Genomic DNA, 22,774 nt, shown 5'->3' with positions numbered 1-22,774 from the left:
TTTATTCAAAGCCACTTAAAGATGTGCGATAGCTCTGTGAATCACCAAAGATTGTGTTTAATAAATAAATAAATAAAAATGCACAAGCAGCTCCAGCGTGTCAGTGAATGGCGCTGCTCTGTTTACACACACATGCACGTGCCTATTTTTAGGCTTCACGCCATGCACAATATTTGAGTGCTACTAACAACCACATCTCAGATTTAGATAATCAAAAGTTCGGTTCACTTATAATATGCATTTAAAATGGCACCAGAGGTGCTTTCTTTAAACCAGAATTTGAATAAGAAGTAAATTAAACTACTGTGAACTTGCCTACAAACACATACAGGACGTCCTGGAGAGTTCAGAATGTCAAAATAAAAGCGTGAGGGTTCAAAAGTTAAAGGTGCACGATTGAGATATATTAATATATATTACTATTATAATAATATATTATTATTTGTTTACAAATTATAATAATATTTCAGTTGAATGGGTTCTAAAAAATAACAGTGTAAATGAAAAGTGAGCTGATTTCTTACAACTAAATTGAACAAAAAAAGAGATCTGAATACTTCAAAAGCCCAGATGACTTATACTGGAATTACTGTTAATTTTGCTGCTACATTACCAGTATACTAGTTAACAACAAAGTGTTTCTTAATAAGCTATACATTTATATTGAAATTATGTGTAGAGGTTTGTGTTTCTTTACATATTAACTCTTTCCCCGCCAAACACGGAATTTTCCGGGTTTTATGAAAAAACGCTTCCCCACCAAACACGGAATTTTCCGGGTATCCGTGTTTTAGGTGGTATACGGTAAGGAAGACCCGCACGCATGTTTTGAAAGAGTACGCAACTCTTTGATCAAAGAAACAGACTGCGATCGTCTCAAACGTGAAGTGGAACACCATACTAATACTAAAGCACTTGTTTGATAACAATGCTTTTTTCTCAGCTTTTTGTCCGAAATGTTGTTTTTGACAAAACCTACCTCTGTTCAAGTGGCAATAATAAAAGAACAAATGAAGATAAAATAAAATCGCCTAAAAGCAGAGGCTCAGATCTTTATTTTGATATATAGCATCTTCATATATTCATGGAAGAAAATATTCTGCGGGCCATTAAAGTTTAGCGAAAATCGTCAAAAACCCTGGCGGTGGCTGGCAACTTTTTTTAAAAACGCTGGCGGGGAAAGAGTTAAAGAGCACGCACAATTAGTTCCACACAATGATGTAAAGATATTCTAAACTGATTATGCAAAAAACATTGGTATCGGACGATAATCAGCTTTCCGATGTAGGAATCGGAAGAGAAAAAGTGGTATCGGTGCATCCCTAATAATAAATAAATCAACTTAACGTAAAATAAAATAATAAATACAAAACTTACAATAAAATAAATAATACAAATTAATATAATTTTTTCTAACAAATAATAAATGTTACAAACTCTGTTATATGGAGACCAATTTTCACGATTTAATCAATTGCAGATGGACAAAATCATAAAAATGTTCCAAATATGTTATTTAAACTTTATTCCAAAGAATAAGTTTAATTATCTTTTATAAAAATAATTAAAAAAATAAAACTTGCTTTGCCTCTGAAACCACTTTCTTTCCAAGCCGTCTTTCCCCCCCAAATGCATCAAATAAAATCTTTAATAAATAAAAAATATTAAAATAAAAAAACAACAAACTTTATAAACCCCTTTTTATTTTTCCAACCCCTTTATCATTTTTTTATTTAAAAGAATTACATTTATAATATAAATATTTATTAAATAATAAACTATAATAAAAAAGAAAGAAAACAAATATAACTATGCCTGTCATTTAGAATCCATTTTTCATGATTCAATCAATTCCCGATGGACGGAATCATTAAAATGGTCCAACCTAAATGTTTTTCTTGCAGAATATCCTGTTTAACTTAAAAACGTCACATTGCGGAAGTAAATAGTGTTGCGGATGCTGTTTCATGTTGACTTTAAAACTGTCAAACTTTGAAACTGATATTTACCTTCACTGTGTCAAGGTCTCCAGCTTTAGCAGCTTCCAGAAAACGGTAATCCACATCTGAATTACGTGGAGGAATGTTTTCTAGGGAAATAAATACAGACTTCTTTATAGTGTTGACGTGATTGAGAGATGTGATCATTTATAAATAATAGTCTAATATGGCTAAATCAGAATAATAATAGTGTGTTTAATGTAGCAGAGAAGGACTGTAATTATACCGTTGAGTATTTGCTGAACGGCTTCATTGCCCATCTGTGAAGCAGTGAAGCCCTGCAGAGAAACGATTGACGGGTCGGCTCCGTAACTCAGCAACAGACGGCATGTCTGGATGTGGCCAGCAAGAGCTGCCCTGTGCAGAGCAGTCTGTCCCAGTGTGTCCACAGCATTCACCTACAGATACACAAGAATTAGGAGTCATAGAACTGCAACAGATTGAGATCTATACGAGACAAGCATGAGCTGACTAAAGAACACATTCTCCTTGTGTGAAAATGCAAAATCTCTCCCAAAACCAAGAGAGTGCCAGTTCACTTAAGCCACAATTTTTGGTATAATAGGTGTACTTCCGATGCAAAAGCTGTTTGAAGAATGTGAACTTCAATTAAGAAGAGAGGCTGCATCTTTTGCAGTATCGCAGTAAACTGGAGCAAATGGTATTCCTTAAAGAAACATTCTGGGTTCAATACAAGTGAAGCTCAATCAACAGCTTTAGTTAATGTGGCCAATTTTTGGAGGGTTTAACCCTCTGGGGTCGTCATTACAGCAGAAACAATTAAAATATTCCTTCATTTTGGAGCATACAGATAAGTGTAAGACCTCATTAGAGTCTATAAAGGGTCTCCTTTTATTTGTGTACTCACACAATAACAACAAAACCTTGTGCTTTTGTAAAATAAAGTCTCCGTGTCCGCAAGCATATTTCTGAAACACGTCACAAAAATGAACTGAAACTCTGCGAATACTTATCACGCAAACATGAAACAAGAAAAGCTTAAAATGTCTACTTTTAAATAAAACAATTAAAATTGTAATCTGTATGAAACAAAGCGATGTACAGTTTCTCCTGGCTAAGCTAATTATCCCTAATGTGATCACACCCACGGGCAGAGGGCGCTATTCATACAGTAATGTGCTGAGGCGATCAATGCAAATGGTAAACGTCCCCGACTGTGCCTTAAAAACATCTAGTTAATTCACTTTTCTGCACGTTTGGAAGATCGCACGATACACAGGTGAGTGAGCAAACTCCTGGATAGTGACGAAGAGTTAAAATTTTCCTCAGAAGAAGATCGGGACTCCGATGAACGTTTGCATTTTGAAGAGTGACTTGATCCAACAAAGGATACAACTTCAGATGATTAAGTCATTTAGTTTTACTTTCATTAGTTGACATGCTATTTTATATAAACGTACATATTTTACTAGTGGGACTGTTACCAGACTTGCCAGCCAGGATTCAGAGTATTGAAATGTGACTACCAATAAGCAAGTTTTAGTTACATTTAAATATTGTTTCGGCTAAAGCAGGCATGTAAATTGCTGTATGATATAAATATGATATGTAATATGATATAAAAATAATATGAATGTTTAGATTATATTTTAACTAGTGTTTATGCTGCCTCATTATCATCAACAAAGATTGTGCTTGCAAATATGTGTTCAGGTTAAATGAGGACAATTGAAAATATGCCCATATTAGAAAATCAGCAAATTATAATGATTTCTGAAGGATCATGTGACACTGAAGACTGCAGTAATGATGCTGAAAGTTCAGCTTTGATCACAAATTGCATTTTACAATATATTCATATAGAAAACTGTTCTTTTAAATTGCAAAAAGAGTTCACAAAATCCCTGCGTTTACTGTATTTTGGATCAAATAAATGCAGTCTTGGTGCGCAGAAGAGACTTCTTCTAAAACCTTTAAATGGTAGTGAAGGTCTAAAATTTTTAAGTCTTTATGTAAAGAAAAAATATAATCAGATTATTTCTTTAAACTTAAAACTTGATTTTGATCATTAAGTCTCCTCACATTCATTCTCTCTCTGTCACATCCCTCATTGATAGGCCCAGGGGAGGGGTCTTTGTCTCCTCAGGTGTGAATCAATATTCATGATCATTCATGCCTCCTCGCATATAACCTTTCTAACACTAAAATTGTCTCACAAAAGTTAAAGTACTATATTGTTTTATATGAATGATCAGGATGGTTTCCACATCATTTTGTAACAAAAGCTCTAGGCTACAAGATCCAATTCTCAAAAGGATTGTGGACAAATGTTTAGTGTGTGTTATATGGCCTTATTTCAATTACTTAAATATTTTAGTTTTTTCAGAAGCCATGCATAAACGTTATTTTCTCAAAAATACAAACATGTACACACATGTTGCTCACATATTATTGTAGCCCAGTTTGTGCTGAATACAGTGTAATCAGACTTTAGCCATTAAGAAGTTTTAAGCAACTGAAAAAAGCACAAATGTCAAGGCATGTCAAAACTCCAGGGCCCAAAACACCCTCAGACCCCAGAGGGTTAAACAAAAATTATGAACCTTATAATTTATTAGATTCATTCTTCTGTTGAAGATTGTGTAGTATTTGAGCCGTAAAGTTTAAATAATAATTTCTACAGTCGTTTTAGGGGTAACATCGTCATGTAGCATTATATATATATAACTTTACACAGAAAAAGTTACGTGATTTTTAGCACTCTAAAATCATGTTAACATGCGTATTGTTTACGTCCTGTGGCTATACTTCTGAAATGGAGTATTTTAACATTTACAGATTGGCCCCATTCACTTCCATTGTAAGTGTGTCACTGACCACTTTACATGCACTTAAGAAAATAGTTTGTTTTAGGGTTTTTGCAAAAAACGGCATTCCCGAAACGTCATGTAAACAGGAACGGCACTTTTCTCCAATAAGCCGCTTTCTGTTGACCATGTAAACACAAGTCACAGTAAGCCAAATGTTTTGTCTTTTTTAATGAAAAGAGCAACGAAGTCTAAATAAATTTAGATAAATAAACACGGAATATTCCATTCATATTTTGAATTGATAATTTTATAATTGGGCAATTCCATGAAAATGTCAACCATACCATGGAAAAATGGCAATTTCTATCTTATTTTAATTCATCATGCAGAATTGATGGGTATTAAAACATAATATAATGTGTCTCAGATGTCAAAGTCTGCATATTTCCCTCATGATGGGTATAATGCTTTCACAACTGTCACATCCATAACGAAGAGATATCACGTCTGTAATGTGAAAACGACAATGAATAAATACTAAATATTACATGTTCTTATGAATGCCATCCCTTCTAAATTCTGTGGCAATTATTATTTCTGGGTTGTGCATTTCAATTAACAGAGGTTTTTCAAAGTGTGTGGTCTCCCAAAAATGTATGTCCATTTTTATCACATCCGTAAAGCAAGCACATTTCCCTGTCTAAACTGGAAAAAACATGTCTTGACTGAAAATGTTCTGATGTCTAGCTGTAAGTGTCTATAATTATACATATACATTGTTTGAAATACTGGTAATGAATACTTAATATATAAAGTTAAAGGAGACCTATTATGCCCCTTTTTACAAGATGTAATATAAGTCTCAGGTGTCCCCAGAATGTGTCTGCAGTTTCAGCTCAAAATACCCCACGGACCATTTATTATACCATGTTATAAATGCCTCTTTTTGGGTGGAATCAAAAACCCGATGATTTTGTGTGTGTCACTTTAAATGCAAATGAGCTGCTGCTCACCGCCCCTTTTCCGGAAGAGGTCTGTACCTTTACAGCTCGTTCTACGGACACTACAGCAACAATAAATCAGAACCTATATGACTGACAGCGTAAATACGGAGTTCAGGCAGGGCTGGACTGTGAAGAGAAATCAGCCTGGTATTTTACATAGCAACTGGCACAAAAGTTGAGCGGGGGTGTGTTCGCTGTCCTTTTCTGCACACCGCTGCGGCTCTTTTAGGTTATTGCAGCCCATTCTGCAATTTCCGCGGCCAACCCACTGGCCTGCTCGGTTCTCCCTGATCGGCCCCAAAATGCGTTGGCCCACCGGGAAAAGGTGGGTTCAGATTCGCATTTTAAAACATAGATAGAAATCACATTAACTATATAATTTTTTGCCAATCAATTTCCATGACTTTAGTTGTTCCTGATTAGTAGATAAGGATTTATGAAAAATAATTACATAAAAGATTGCACTCACAAAGAGCAACGATTAATATTTTAGCGCTGAACATTCATTCAAACTTATATTCTCTATGGAAATTCCAATAACATTTCCAAGCCTAAACAATGCAAGTTCTCATGAGAACACGCTCATAACATGCACAAAATTCATAATGGACGTCAAGATTTTAACTGAAAAATTACGAACTCATTCTCTGTTTCTCACAAAAAACATACGCCTTCAAAAGACTTGGAAAATGTCACAAGTTGCATGGACTACTTTTTTTTTTTTATACTTTTGGGTCCATTAAGCTTTAAAGTGAGTCACAATCCAATAAAATTGTATTGAAAGATGGGCTGCGATATACTTCAAAACATTTTATGTTCAAATAACATGAGAATTTTCATTTTTGGGTGAACTTTTGTTACTGTTACCTTTGCTCCATGTTTCTGCAGGACCTCAAGCACGTCATTATGACTCCGCTCAGCTGCTACATGGAACGGAGTCATAAAACTACAAAGAAGAACAATAAGAGAGAGAACGTTAGAAACTGGGATCAAGAATGTATCTATGGCATCTAATAAGTTCTTCTGAAATGAACACTCACTCCTTGTTCTTCTCATGAATGTTGGCACCTTTCCGCAACAGCAGTTCTGTGACCTGTTTGCGTTTGGGGTGAGGAGAGGCTACTGTGCAGTGCTGCGAAAAGAAGGAAGTTTGGTAAGAATTTAAAATAACTATTCACCAAAGAAAAAGGAAAATTCTCTTTGCCATCTATGATGTGTGTGACTTTTCTTCTGCAGAACACAAACGAAGATTTTAGAAGACTATATCAGCTCTGTAGGTCCATACAATGCAATAGAATGGTGACCAGCATTCAGAAGGTCCAAACAGCACATAAAGGCAGCGTAAAAATAATCCATACAAATCCAGTGGTTAAATCCATGTTGTTAGAAGTGATATGATGGCGTGGGAGAGAAACAGATAGATATTTAAGCCCTGTTTGATGTAAATCTACACTTTCACTTTTACTTCCACATTCTGGTGAGGACGTGACTTTCACTTTCAGTCACCTACAGGTTGGGGCTGGTCAAAAGTGGAGATTTATAGTAAAAACAAAATGACTTAAATATTGATCTGTTTCACACCCACACCTATTATATCACTTCTGAAGACATGGGTTAAACCTCTGGATTCGTATGGATTACTTTTGCTGATTTTATGCCCTTTTTGGACCTTATGAGTTATGGTCACCATTCTCTTGCTTTGTGAGGACCAACAGAGCTGAAATATTCTTCTTAAAATCTTTGTGTTCTCCAGAAGAAAAACGTGTCACATCTGGGACAGCATAAGGGTGAGTAAATGATGAGAGAATTTTCATTTTTGGGTGAACTATCCCTTTAATAAACAGATCTTTAAATCCAGCAGGATTCTGTGTAGACCATGTGCTTTGCTCACCAAAGCCGTGTCATGCGTGTGAGGGTGCTTGAAGCTGATTATCTCTTGTGCCGTTTTCTTGACCTTTGCCATGTCCGCCTCACGGGCCGCTTGCAAAAGTGTGTGACCTTTAAACTCATCTAAGAAGAAAAAAAATGACTCAGAAACAAACTAATCTGTAGAAGGATACAATGCAAATGCCAAGTGTCACATACAGGTGAGTCTCTCTTTAAGTTCAGGTGTGGGTGCCACATCCACGGCACTCTTTCCATGGCAGTTAAACAGTGTGGGATCGGCTCCGTGACTCAGCAGCAGTGAACACACCTCCACTCGATTCTTACTGGCTGCCTCGTGCAGCGGGGTGAACTGCCATAGGTCCATAGCATTGACACACGCCCCGTGCTACAGGAAACAACGAATCATTACACTTATGTTAAATGAACAAACATATTTGTTAATCAAACAAATAAATAAAGTTAAAACTTTGATTTACCTTCAACAGGAGTTCTGTGACCTCATAGTGACCATAAGAACAAGCATTATGCAAAGGAACTAGACCACTGATAGAAAAAGAGAGAGAGAGAGGGCGCAAAAGAAAGAATATTTAAGAATTAATTGGAGGACCATAGTGGTAATTTTAGTAGCATTTTAAGTCAACATGAAATCAAAATTGACCCTTTTTACGACCCTTGACCCTTTTGGGGATTTTTATTCATCCCAGTGACTTGAGCCTTTTTAAATTGATTCGTTCATTGCCAACTTCTGTTCTGCAAATGACGCCTTTGTGGCAGTAGATGGTGCAAAATTACCATCTTTTATGTTCTGAACGAATACTTGCATTAAACCAAAATCTAGTAATTTGAGACTAGAACAAATCTAATAATCCTATAACAAAATTTGTGTGTCTACTAATCTACTTAATAATAATAATTACTTACATTTATATAGCACTTTTCTAGGCACTCAAAGCGCTTTACATAGCATAGGGATGAGATGCGACGGCAGCCATAGTGCGCCAGAACACCCACCACACACACTAGCTATTGGTGGGGAGGAGAGAGTAGTGTGATGTAGCCAGAAGTGTCCTGGGATTTTTAATGACACAGAGAGTCAAGACCTCTGTTTAACATCTCATCCGAAGGACGGTGCCTGTTTACAGTATAGTGTCCCCGTCACTATACTGGGGCATTAGGACCCACACAGACCGTAGGGTGAGCACCCACTGCTGGCCTCCCTAATAACACTTCCAGCAGCAACCTTGGTTTTCCCCAGGAGGTCTCCCATCCAGGTACTGGCCAGGCTCAACCCTGCTTAGCTTTAGTGGGCAACCAGGCAAGATATGATTCATGCACACACACACACACACACACACACACACACACACACGCACACACACACGCGCAATATCGTACATTTATTTTTTTTGTTTAATTTTGCTTTATGATTTTAAATCACATTTTCGATTTTTCAAAATTTACAAATTCCACATTCTATCACTTTAAATTGTCATGAAATCGCATTATTAATAATGATACAAGCTGTTGTTCGAAATTTCATACACATTTGTAACGAAACAATTCACAAGGTAGGAACCTAATTATGAAAATTAGGGGTCACGATTGTGAAATTTGGCTGACAATTGTCAAACAAATAATTGCAATTATGACGATAATTGCCTGTTTGAGGACTGTGATGATTAATTGTCTGTTTTAGCTTGGGTTATATAATAAAATAAGGGTATATGATTTCCTTTTCAGGCTTCAAAACTATGAATGACAGTCAAATATAAAAGCATACAATTTTAAATAATTAAAATGTTTTTTAATTATCAAAATATATCTCTCTTATTTGTCCGATTTACTTTTGATGCACTGGAGTTTTTCAATATTTTGTTTTCTTTTGTAACCCAGCCAGTGTATGGAGGTGAAAAAGAATGATTTGTTCAAAAAGACTGATTCATTCAAGAACGAAACATCACTTCTACTTACTTTCATAATAAATATTCGTGATCATACTATGCTATTTCAAAGGAAAAAAAATATGTGTTATGTATTTGGAATCTCTCTGCATCTAAAGAGACTTCCCTTTTTGCCTGACGTCATACACCTTTTATTTTAACTTTTAACCCCTCGCCTCCTAACTATATATTCCAAATCAATTCCAGATGGATAAAATCAAGTCCGACTTTACATTTACAATCTCCTCCATCTTTATTTGTTTGTGAAGGGACCCTGAACTGTGGAAAAGGCATTAAATTAAAAATATTTATTATAACTATCCAGTTTCACTTGGAAAAATGTCACATTATAGAAGTAAAATGGGTTGCGAATGCTGTTTCATGTTGATTTAAAATGTATATTAGATACTACACAGTAAGAAAGTAAGTTGTAAATGTTGCTCACCCTTTATCTTTGGCATGGACATCTGCTCCGTACTGCAGCAATAGCTGCACTATACGAACACGATTATACCCAGCGGCCAGATGAAGAGGGGTGGACTGCAAAAGAGCAAAATATCAAAAACCTCTCTGAATACAAGCAAATTTAAAATCCAAATGGAATATTTCTATCATTATATAACCCTCCTTAAACCCATTTGATCACTATAGCTAATTTTGCGCAAAGCAGTTCTATGTATATAAAGTAGACACCTATAAAAGTATAGTATTTCTAATTTTAAACCAATTTTTGTATTTTTCTCTGTTCTGCAATTTTAGAAGGGGTCCAGAAGGGTTTACTATGAAGGTAGGCACACCGCCGCTCGCCACCCAGCCACAACTCTTGAGGCTGCTCAAAATTCAGCAGTGCCACGGAGCGCAACTTGCATCGTTTTTCATTGAATTCCACACAATTCATAAATGATGGACAAAGCCTATTTACTCTAGCCATCACTGGATGATATATTGTGTATATGCATCTTTCATATAGTTACAAGTATGTCTTTTAGTGGTTTGACAGCTTGAATGAAACCTATTCAAGGTTACATACAGAGAAATTGCATAATAAACGTCGCCATTTCTAATCGTTCAGTTTGCACAGTTACACTGGTTTCATCGATTAACTTGCAAACTCATTCACCTTTTCTTCTACTCTTTTTCTACCAAATTTGAAATGTCCAATTCCCAATGCGCTCCAAGTCCTCATGCTGGCGTTGTGACTCACCTCAATCTGGGTGGCAGAGGACGAATCTTAGTTGCCTCTGCGTCTGAGACCGTCAATCCACGCATCTTATCATGTGGCTTGTTTGAGCATTTTACCGCTGAGACATAGCGCGTGTGGAGGCTTCACGCTATTCTCCGTGGCATCCATGCACAACTCACCATGCGCCCCACCAAGAGCAAAACACATTATAGTGACCCCGAGGAGGTTACCCCATGTGACTCTACCCTCCCTAGCAACCGGGCCATTTTGGTTGCTTAGGAGACCTGGCTGGAGTCACTCAGCACACCCTGGATTCGAACTCACGACTCCAGGGGTGGTAGTCAGCGTCTTTACTCGCCGAGCTACCAAGGCCCCCACTTTATTCATTCTTGAAGAAACACAAAAACCTTCGTAATCTTTTGCGTGTATGGTGACAACTCTGGACAGCTACCTGCATCCTTCAGTATTAAATACAGTAAATGTTATATCACCCCCTTGTGGTCTCCCAAAGTTATTATGCCAGACTACATTAAACAGAATGCCAACTGACAGTAAACTGGAAAGCACATAAATTAGGCTTTTAATTTAACTATTGACAATTGTTAATATAACGATGCCTCAAAAATGAACTGAGAAAATGATGTACCGATAATTTACAGTATTTTGTTTTACAGCTCGATGCCCTGTTGAAATAGGGATGCAATTAAAAATCCTAAAGCACGGAGTAAAAGCCTATTCACAAAAAGACAAATAAATCGCAGACGAATGATCAGTTCACCGCAAATACAAAACGAAAAAGCAGTCGTGAATATGTTTATCCTCAGTGAGAATAGGAACGCATCATTTCAATTTAAAATCTTATTTATGGCAAACAATGGTTCTTGCTGTGAATGGAAACTTTTCAAAGATAGAAACTATGCATTTTAGGTAAATCTAGCTAAATCTAATCCAACTTTTTTTTTAAATGCATTTAATAACTACCCCAGAAATGTGAAAAGGTCCAGAAGGCACCAGTGATCTCTGCAGAACTTATTAATCTTCCTCGAGGGAAGCTATGTTGCTTAAAAGAGATCATTATAAGTAACTCAATAAACCACTAATAAATTAAAAGAAGTGTCCGCACAAAAAGGTACAAATCTATTTTCAGTTCATGCAGTAAGACGCATAATGGTGGCATGCCTGAACACAATCACAGCAAAACAAACAGCATGACAATCAAGCTCAGTGCAAAAGTATAGAAATAAAAAAACTGCTCTGATAGTATAATGCATTCTCAAAGAGACTTATTATCCAAAGCAGGATGGAAAAGAAACATTCATGTTCATATCACTATTAATGAAGACTGCAGAAGAGAACGGCACAAGCAATGGCCAAAAGAGCAACTTTTCGAGCATACACACAATGGATGTAATTGGAACAGGAGGTCAATCAGAAATCAGGAATTGAATATCAAGTTGTCAGAGAGCATGCTTGCTGATCACAATAAATCAAACAAAAGGATTCAAAAAAAGTGAGGAATGATGCATGGATGTGGAGGTGGAATTTAGGGGTGAAACATGTTCTTGCAAAGGCAGACAATTTAGAGAAGTTTTGTAAAAGAGAAAATGTTAAAAAAAAGATTTAAAGAGATAAATGAAAGCATTGATTTCAGAACCTGCAGGAGACAACCAAATGTTAGCGAAGCTATTGTTTGATTGATGGATTGTGACCAGCAGAAAATAAGGCAGGTTTGTGTGCGCTTTAAGTGTGAACCAGCATATGAACGGGTTTTTAGGGGCAAATAAAAATAAAGAAAACATAATTCAAATCAAAATAAAAATCATAGGAAGACCAAATAAAACTAATTTCTGTTTCACAAAATAAACTTACCAGCATTTTTTGGGATGTTGACTGAATGACGCCAGAACAAAAAAACAAAAAACAAAATATTAGCTAGAAACTAACATTTTATCCATCTGAGCCGATACTTACGTTTGCAGCCCAATACTGATAATACTGATATTGCACTTTAACAGTAAGAAACTAGACAAACAAAATAGCTGAATTTAAACGTACACTTATTTGAAACAATATCTACTCTCACACTGTGACATCCTGCAAATATTTATTGAAATAGAAATGTTCTAAAATTTGATAATCATTTTTTACGAACAGAATATAAATATTTGCAAGCTAAAACACTGTGCAAGATTTCCGCAATATTCAATGCATCCAATGTGCCTGCCTGCAACCATCCAAGTGTGTAAGAGGTGTTTGTTTACACAATATTTAATCAAAACTTAATAAAAACAAAATAAATTGAAAACAGAGCATGTGCATTATCCACTGACAAGGCTTTAGGCAGATTTTATAAATGACTCTTCTGTTGGAACACTTGTCCAAGTAGGCACAGTTATTGATAGTGATAATCTCAAACTATTGATCATATACGGCTCCATTAACTGGCCTGGCCGATATACTGGAATATAAAGCTACTTCTAATTTAACGGCAGAGTTCAAGGAATGTTCAATTAGCAGCATTTGTGGCATTATGTTGATTACTGAACAAAATAACTCATCCCTCAATTATAAAAAAAAAAAAAAAAAAGAAAAGTAAAAAGCATAAATCATGGTTAAGTTAATGCGCTTACAATGGAAGTGGATGGGGCCAGTACATGAACGTTAACACACACGCGTTTTTTAAAGTAAAACCATAAAACTTCAACATTAGATGTGACAACATGACTTCAGTGTGACAAAAACGCTTACCTCTTAGGTTGTAATATAGGATTGAATTTTACACAGATAAAGTTAGTTAGCAATTTTACCACACTAAAATCAACTTTCATTGTCTCTTTATACCTGGCTGCTACCTCAATAACTGCCATGTCCATAGAACACTATTTCATAGTATGTTATGTTTACATTTGGCATTTGTAGAAAGTGTCATCTTTTTGCACTACTCGGATTACAAATGTGTACTGGTCGGTGCTGCACGGTCTCTTACTGTGCCTATTGTACTAGTAATTATTGTACTGTCCTGTACTTTTTGCATGTGCACTTTATATAGGTATGTTATTTAGTCTGTGTAGTCTCATGTGGTTCTGTGTTTGTCCTATTTTGTTTTATGTAGCACCATGGTCCTGGAGGAACGTTGTCTCGTTTCTCTGTGTACTGTACTAACTGCATATGGTTGAATGACAATAAAAACCACTTGACATTGACGTGCATAATGTTGAGTTTTTACGCATTTTTTTTTGTTAATTTTTTTTAACATTTTAATATGTATGGAATGGCCCCATTCGCTTCTATTGCAAGTGTCTTATTGCAACCATTATTTTTTATTTTGTTTTATAAATGTGGGACAAGTTGTACTGATGTAGAAATAAATGCTGTGTGCATTTTCCTAAATAGCCCTTCTCAGAGGTCTGGAGGCGGGGTCTAATGAATGAGGTGACCAACAAAGGACTGAAATAATCAGGGATGATCAATCAATGTTCTGTCATTTTCATGTGATTAGATTACAATTAGGGAAAGAAATGGATAACAAAAGCTTTGGGCTAAGGTCAGAGGTGAAACAAATGCACATCAAAGATCAGCTGACCACAAAAACAAAGACGCTCTGATTAAAAATCAAGGTCATTCTAAAGCAGTTCAGAGTGAAACAAAAGGGTAGTTAAACCTCGAAACCTCAATAATAAAATATCATTAACCATTTGTCCAGACTTAAACTCATTATGATGAAAACTAGGTCAGTGCTATTTACACCAAACACATGGTATTGCAGAAAGAACAAATTGAGACAAGGGGAATTAGGATGTCTTGACCTACATCTGTATCATTTATACAACCAATGAAAGACATGAAATCACATGTATTTGAGTTTGGACTGAACTTATGACATCTTTTATCAAAATACTACTCTTACTGCAGGCACTGCACATCAGACATATCAAATAGTTTAGGCTAAAAAAAGACTAATATTAAATGATCCGATATTCATTACCTTACGTCCATCACTGGCATGACAGTTGACGTTAAGTGGGGTCAAAAGAGCCATCAGCTTTTCCTCATTCCCACTCCTGAAAAGACAATTTTCCAAAGACACTGTTAGGAATGGTATATCAGAGAAACAACGAGCATGACATTGGCTTCGTTCAAGCTCAGTTTTTGGGAGTGTCAAATGACTTTATTAACAGGTGTGACTCTCAAATTTCTTCATTCTAGGGATGCATCAAAATAGTTAACTAGTCATCTGACAACTTACTAGTCGTTCAAGTAGTTTATATATATTTCTTATAGTGTAAATATTATTTATGATACTTGAATTTGAATTTTAGCAAAGATGCTTTAATTAGCATGTTGTTCTTTAGCTGTTACAACAGTCTGCTCGGTAAAACCCTCCGATGCAGTAATGCAGGCATATGTGTTCAGATAGACATCTCGCACCATTTGTTAAACATCCTACCACAAGCAATGTGTTTTTAAGACAGCATGTAGAATTAAAACTTGATAGACAAAGTCTGTCAAGACAAACATTAAAGGGGACCCATTATACAAAATGCATGTTTACATGGTGTTTGAACATAAATGTGTGTTGGCAGTGTGTGTACACAACCACCCTATAATGATACAAATCCACCCAGTTATTCTTTTCTTCACATCCCTATTAATCATAAGCACTGTCTCAGAACAAGCCGTTCGCAGATTCTGTACAAAGTGACGTCAATTTGGTGGTGGAGTAGTGGGCTAATGCACACAACTGTTAATCAGAAGGTTGCAGGTTCGATCCCCACAGCCACCACCATTGTGTCCTTGAGCAAGGCACTTAACTCCAGGTTGCTCCGGGGGGATTGTCCCTGTAATAAGTGCACTGTAAGTCGCTTTGGATAAAAGCGTCTGCCAAATGCATAAATGTACATTTTGTACAGGCCCTGCCCACTACTGTTGATGGACACTGCCGACGGACATGTTTGTTTACGTTTGAATTACACTTGAACTTTCCGTCAATGAAGCACTCTGTCGCAACCGCTTGAGGCTGTCTACATTGAACGCTCTGATATGAACGTTTTATACCATTAATTTGTGTTGTTGGCAGTAGTAGCGTCAGCACGTGCAGCGCAAAATGGAACGGGACACCTGTTTTCTGTCGGCACTACGCAAGGTGGCACATCGGGTGCTTCCATTGTAGGCAATATCATTGATTGTAATGGTTTCTATTGCTTTTTGACATGCCACGACGTGCCGCCCTTGTCTGGTGTAGACAGGGAGCAAGTATTTGGGATTTTCCAAATTTTTTTATCATATGTTGTGCGAAATCAATTAGTCCGATCAGTTAGAAAAATAAAAAAAACACTATTCCAGAACAGTCTGAAGGTCTGCGCCATGTTTGGTGGATTTAGTTTCAAACCTCTAGGAGGAGTTAGTGTTACAAATTTTGGAAAAACATTCAACCAATTTCAAGACACCATAAATAGTCCAATAATTAAAAAAACTCTAAAATTGTATGAAACATTCTAGCACAGGAAATACAGAGGTAATTTAAACCAGTAAAAAAGAAGGACAATAAGTTGCAATAAGCAGTTCAGAGTCAACACATTGGTTGTGACTGGCATCTTTTAGATGGTAACTAATAAACCTTACAGTAATACTAAGCATTTATATTAGCATAAGGCTTTAAAAATTCCAACTATTCGGAAGCCAACGGAGGCCATTAAACACGTTGAAAGAGAGAAAGCACACCAGAAAAGCACTAATGGTCTCTGTGGGCTTCCGTATACTAGGAAAAACATATATTTTTCAATTCAGTTGGGTGCTGTTGTGCAGAAATTACCCAAATCAGTTTTAAGGTAATGTTGGCTGATACCAACTCATAAAATTATAAATATGCTCACCTCGCTGCCTCCAACAGCTCATCCTTCTTATATTCACCTAAGGGTTAAAGACATGTCAAAAAATACAAATGTGTATGTGACTGAACTTTTGGGATATTTTGTGTGACATACTAATGTTTGTATGATAGCGATAAAGAGTACAATGTTGTGTGTCTGTTCTTAAGGCTTATTCACAACAAGATTACATTATCGACACAAAAGTTCTTTGCGAACGAGCTTTTTCGAGGAGATGTGACCTTTTGTCATTTTTCAATAGTCACTGCTGCGGCACAATCCAGCACATTGGTGGTGCTAATCAACAGGCTGTATATTTAGAATACAGTCTGAACAGCATAATAGACAGGGCCAAATTGATGCCTATGCAGAGTTCCGGGGGTAGGGTTCGTGTGATATGAGCGTGAAGCAATCATCTGTGTTCCGCAACTGCTTTCGGGTCCTTGAGTAACATATAACATGCGAGTAAGGGCAGCCGGTGGACATTCTGGTGCCCTCCTAGGGTAAGCTGGTGCCTTACGCTGACTGTGTAGTATGTGCGTATGGAGCAGCGGTACTGATAATAGAACATCGCACCATTTCGCAAAACAGCAGCATCCCACAAATTGAAATAAATGTAAAAAAGGAGGCTATTGCACATGTGCATTTAAAGTATAACTTTCTAATCTATATAAACAAAGTGTATATAAATGTAACAATTCAAAGGGAATACAATCTGAACAACATAATAAATTGGCTCCGCCCTCTCTCACGCATCTTTGGTCATTGGTTGACACTGCGTGTCTAATTGACAGGAACAACAGGTGAGGCTGTTTGTCAGAGCAGACAGTCAGAACGAATGTGTGTGCCCTTGAGCATTTCATTTTTTAATTATTTGAATTAGTTAATTCTATTCATTTAAATCTTTTGATTATTCATATCTTAATTATTTTAATATTTTTATAAATAGATTCGGCTCTTCTGATATGCGAGCCGGCACTTAGAGCCGACTCGTTCGCCTATCGATGATAGTTCGAGAGAGAATTATGGGCAGCTGCCCTGTATGTGTTTGTGTGCGTTTTTTTATATTGTTAAGCCGGTTCTCGCCACCTCCTTTCCTTTTAACCCCCCTTACACTGGTGCCGAAACCTGGGAGGGAGGAGGGATGACCGTCGTAGTCCTTGACACTGCCGTCCACCCAGGGGAGAGCCACTACCATCCACCGGGGGATGGAGTAGCCCGACCACGGGGAACGAGGTGGGACGGGACTCCCCAACCGCCTGGAACGATGGAGTCGCTGCCAGGGGTGGAGAAGTGTCCCCACGTCTCGCAAATTCCTCTCAGATTTGGTGTGAATAAGCCTTTAGACTGAGCAGTAGATTGTGTGTGTCTCACCAGTGAGGACTGTTTTGGCAGAAGGATCTGCCAGATCCAGAGCTGATTTGCCATCAGTGTTTCTGATGTTTGGATCTGCACCATGCTGGAGCAACACTGAAAGAAACACAGTCAAGACATATGGTCATTCTCCACTTTTGAAAGGAATAAAATTAAACTAAACAAGAGGGGTAGCAACCATTTAATAAAAAGCTTTTGTTCGTCTACCGCACTTTACAAATTCTTTCAACATATCTGAACTAAACCAGAAAATATTTGCCAAAGTACACAGAAAAAAATACATGCTCACACAATAGACATTTTTGCATCCCTATGGCAAAATAACACAAGAAACAGAATCTGTACCGATGCAGACATCTATCTTGCCCTTGATGGCTGCCTCGTGCAAGGGTGTGTAGTTCCAGTTGTCTCGTGCGTTGGGGTCCGCGCCGCTACACAACAGCAGGCTAACCACCTCTGCGTGTCCGAACGAGCAGGCATTATGGAGCGGGATCAGACCACCGTCATCACGCGAATGCACGTTTGCTCCGGTCTGAAGGAGATGCTCGACAACGTCCTTTCTGCCAAAGCCTGACAAACATTAAATTTGACAATCAAAAATATGAAGAATATGATGCACTGAGGCCATACATTTCAAAAAATGCATATATTTTCTGCCAAAGTCTGTCGAACATTATGTATGACAATCAGTCTAAAATGCAATTAATTTAAAAGGATAGTTCACACAAAAATTCAAATTCTCTCATAATTCTCTCACCCTCATGCCATCCCAGATGCTAATGACTTTCTGTCTTCTGGAGAACACAAACATATATTGTGAAGAATATTTCAGCTGTGTAGGTCCGTACAATACAAGTGAATGGTTTCCAGAACTTTGAAGCTCTATCAAGCATGTAAAGGCTGCATAAAAGTCTCTAGTGTTTTAATCCATGTCCTCTGAAGTGATCCAATCGGTTTTGTGTAAGAATAGACCAAAATGTAACCCATTTTTCACTGTACATCTTGCCATTGCAGTCTCAAGGCACAATCGTGATTTCAAGATATTCCTAGTACTAGGAAGTGTAATCAATCGTAAAATTGTCAAGGAGACTGCCGAGTCTAGATTTATATTGAAAAGGGAGTAACATTTTTGTCTGTTCTCATTTAAAATTAATAGGATCGCTTCTGAAGAGATGGATTAAACCAATGGAGTTGTATGGATTCCTTTTATACTTCCTTTGTGCTTTCTGGAACTTCAAAGTTCTGGTCACCATTCGCTTGCATTGTATGGGCCTACAGAGGCGAGATATTCTTTGGTGAACTATTCCTTTAACGTGATGTAAAATGTTAGAATCAGTCACTAAAAAACAATATTGATCACAAATCTGAAGATCAGTGGTGGTTTATGGCCTGGAATGAAAATATAAACATGGTATAAAAAATGCATTCAGAAATATCGAAGTTTACATACACTCAGGTCATTAAATAAAAAAAATGTTTACCACTCCACACATTTTATATTAGCAATTTATAGTTTTGGCAAGTCATTTAGGACATCTATTTTGTGCATGAAACAAGTCATTTTTCCAACAATTGTTTACAGACAGATTGTTTCACTTTTAATTGACTATATCACAATTCCAGTGGGTCAGAATTTTACATACACTAAGGTAACTGTGCCTTTAAACAGCTTGGAAAATTACTTTAGACAATTAGCTTCTGATAGGCTAATTGGCATCAATTGTGGATGTATTTTAAGGCCTACCTTCAAACTCAGTGCCTCTTTGCTTGACATCATGGAAAAATCTAAAGAAATCAGCTATGACTTCAGAAAAAGTCTGGTTCATCCTCAGGAGCAATTTCCAAATGCCTGAAGGTATCATGTTCATCTGTACAAACAATTGTACAGAAGTATAAACCCCATGGGACCACACTACCATCATACCACTCAGGAAGGAGACGCATTCTGTCTCCTAGAGATTAATGTATTTGTGCGAAAAGTTCAAATCAATCCAAGAAAAACAGCAAAGGACCTTGTGAAGATGCTGGAGGAAACAGGTTGACAAGTATCTATATCCACAGTAAAATGAGTCCTATATCAGTCTGAAAGGTTGCTCACCAAGGAAGAAGCCACTGCTCCAAAACCACCATAAAAATACAGTTTGCAAGTGCACATGGGGACAAATATCTTCCTTTTTGGATTAATGTCCTCTGGTCTAATGAAACAAAAATTTTACTGTTTGGCCATAATGACCATTGTTATGTTTGGAGGAAAAAGGATGAGGCTTGCAAGCCGAAGAACACCATCCCAACTGTGAAGCATGGGGGTGGAAGCATCGTGTTGTGGGGGTGCTTTCTGCACTTCACAAAATAGATGGCATCAAGAGGAAGGAAAATGATGTGGATATATTGAAGCAACATCTCAAGACATCAGCCAGGAAGTTAAAAGTTTGGTCGCAAGTGGGTCTTCCAAATGGACAATGACCCCAAGCATCCCTCCAAAGTTGTGGCAAAATGGCTTAAGGACAACAAACTCAAGATATTGGAGTGGCCATCATAAGCCCTGAACTCAATCGATAGAAAATTTGTGGGCAGAACTGAAAAAGCGCGTGCGAGCAAGGAGGCCTACAAACCTGACACAGTTACACCAGTTCTGTCTGGAGGAATGAGCCAAAATTCCAGCAACTTATTGTGAGAAGCTTGTAGAAGACTAACCAAAACGTTTGACCCAAGTTAAACAATTTAAAGGCAATCCTACCAAATACTAACAAAGTGTATGTAAACTTCTGACCCACTGGGAATGTGATGAAAGAAATAAAAGCTGAAATAAATAATTCTCTGTACTATTATCATGACATTTCACATTCTTAAAATAAAGTAGTGATCCTAACTGACCTAAGACAGAGAATGTTTTCTATGATTAAATGTCAGGAATTGTGAAAAACCTCTGACTTCAACTGTAGAATTTGCCAAAGCCTGCAAAACATCACCCATAATATTCACTTTATAATATCATGAATCTCCTAATAAATTAAGAACATTTTTGGCAACAAATACAGCATGATGATCATATTAAAATGTAATGAATCTACTTAGGGCAGTGGTGGCTCAGCGGTTAAGGCTCTGGGTTACTGACCAGAAGGTCAGGGATCAGGGGTTCAAGCCCCAACACCACCAAGACACCCCTGTTGGGCCCTTGAGCAAGGCCTTTGAACCCATCTGCTCCAGGGGTGCTGTATCATGGCTGACCCTTCACTCTGACCCCAGCTTAGCTGGGATATGTGAAAAATAAATAATTTCACCATGTATATGCAGAAATGTATGTATAATGTGTGACAATTGATCAATTTATTTATTTTTATTTACTTTAATGAAAACATAAGGGTCTACATATGTTTACTGCCACAGCCTAAGAAATATCACATGAAGCGTTTAAAATACAAATGCAAAAAACTGTTTAAGGACACAAAACTTTATCTTACAAACATCACTTTAAAGTTAGAATATTTGATATAGTTATAAAATATAAAACGGATGTTTTTCACCGCATGACTTTGGTTCCACTGCAGTGTGATGTTATATATATATAAGGATGGCATTATGCAATAATAACACATCTATATAGTATATTCAGTTGTATATAGCGTGCTTGCATAGAGGAATAATGTCTCTGTATATATATGGCTCAAAGACATGTGATTAACAAAGTAATAGATTATGGCTATAACAAATACTCAAGCTATTCATTATTCCTCTATACAAGCACGCTATACAACTGAATATACTATATAGATGTGTTATTATCTATATAATAACATGCATTATGCCATCCTTATATAGATAAAATCACACTGCAGTGGAACCAAAGTTGTGCGGTGAAAAACATCCGTTTGATATTTTATAAGGCTAGCATTAAGCAAGGTGTTTAGACTGCCAAATAATAAGCACAACGCGCATATATCATATACATACTAATAAACAACAAACTAAATATCATAAATACAAACCTGCAGCGAAATGGAGAGGTGTTGATTTTCGCCCGGCCATGTCTTTGGCGTTCACATTCACCGAGTCCACCAGCCGCTTCACCCGCGACACATCACCGTTCCGACAAGCCTCGAAGAGCTCCCTGAACGCCCCACCAGCGCCGCACACTCCCTCCCCGGGACTGGCGGCCCCCGAGCAGGGACTCTGGCTGCCTGCGGTCGCGCTGGAGCTAATGCTGCTGCAGCTGGAGCTGCCGATCGCCAACGCTGGGGAGGGTCGGTCCGGGGATGAGGCGGAGGAGGAGGAGGAGGCCGCTGCGGCGTCCATTGTCGCACCGTCGCATTCCGCTGCGCCAGTAACCGTGGGGCACAATAAACTCGCCGCTTCGGGAATAATCGCGGAGGGGGATTCGGGAGGCGGAGAGGCGATCACTGCGTTCCGCGGAGACGTCTGTAAGCTGCTGTGTTGATGCTGAGAGGATCGACGGGGCACCGCCATTTTACCCCTGATGCTCCTTCTGTCAACAATAACAGCTGCAGTGGCTGCACTTCCGCTGAGGGGGAGGGGACATCCGGTAACAGACTGTGCGATTCGCATATATTCATACAGTTTGGAAATAGAAATGCTTTTAGAACTTTAAAAGCAATACAATGTACACAATATTATACAATGCCGTGTGTGCACAATAATTCAATGTTGAAAAAAAACTTCTTAAAGGGATAGTTCACCCAAAAATGAAAGTGCTCTAATCTAGTCATTTTTTCACCCTCATACCATCCCAG

At 37.5% G+C, this 22,774-nt stretch overlaps 1 protein-coding gene across 2 annotated transcripts in view; it reads right to left on the bottom strand.

Moving 5' to 3' along the window:
- Positions 1–22,512, bottom strand: part of LOC127635937 (poly [ADP-ribose] polymerase tankyrase-1-like) — a 32,986-nt gene extending 10,474 nt beyond the window's left edge. The window contains exons 1-14 of one of the 2 annotated variants that reach the window (XM_052116243.1): positions 22,013–22,512; positions 18,372–18,596; positions 18,027–18,122; positions 16,659–16,695; positions 14,771–14,846; positions 12,655–12,675; positions 10,048–10,142; positions 8,139–8,205; positions 7,861–8,047; positions 7,667–7,785; positions 6,816–6,907; positions 6,643–6,721; positions 2,227–2,398; positions 2,010–2,089 (exon numbers count right to left, since the gene is read on the bottom strand). In XM_052116243.1, the coding sequence (XP_051972203.1) occupies positions 2,010–2,089; positions 2,227–2,398; positions 6,643–6,721; positions 6,816–6,907; positions 7,667–7,785; positions 7,861–8,047; positions 8,139–8,205; positions 10,048–10,142; positions 12,655–12,675; positions 14,771–14,846; positions 16,659–16,695; positions 18,027–18,122; positions 18,372–18,596; positions 22,013–22,490 (1,824 nt within the window). In that variant the 5' untranslated portion in view covers positions 22,491–22,512. The remainder of the gene's footprint in view (positions 1–2,009; positions 2,090–2,226; positions 2,399–6,642; positions 6,722–6,815; positions 6,908–7,666; positions 7,786–7,860; positions 8,048–8,138; positions 8,206–10,047; positions 10,143–12,654; positions 12,676–14,770; positions 14,847–16,658; positions 16,696–18,026; positions 18,123–18,371; positions 18,597–22,012) is intronic. The other variant, XM_052116251.1, reaches the window with a different exon arrangement.
- Between the last annotated feature and the right edge of the window lie 262 nt (positions 22,513–22,774).

This window comes from Xyrauchen texanus, chromosome 4 (genome assembly GCF_025860055.1).
Source record: "Xyrauchen texanus isolate HMW12.3.18 chromosome 4, RBS_HiC_50CHRs, whole genome shotgun sequence".
Classification (NCBI taxonomy): domain Eukaryota; kingdom Metazoa; phylum Chordata; class Actinopteri; order Cypriniformes; family Catostomidae; genus Xyrauchen; species Xyrauchen texanus.
This window is presented reverse-complemented; position numbering and strand designations above follow the sequence as displayed.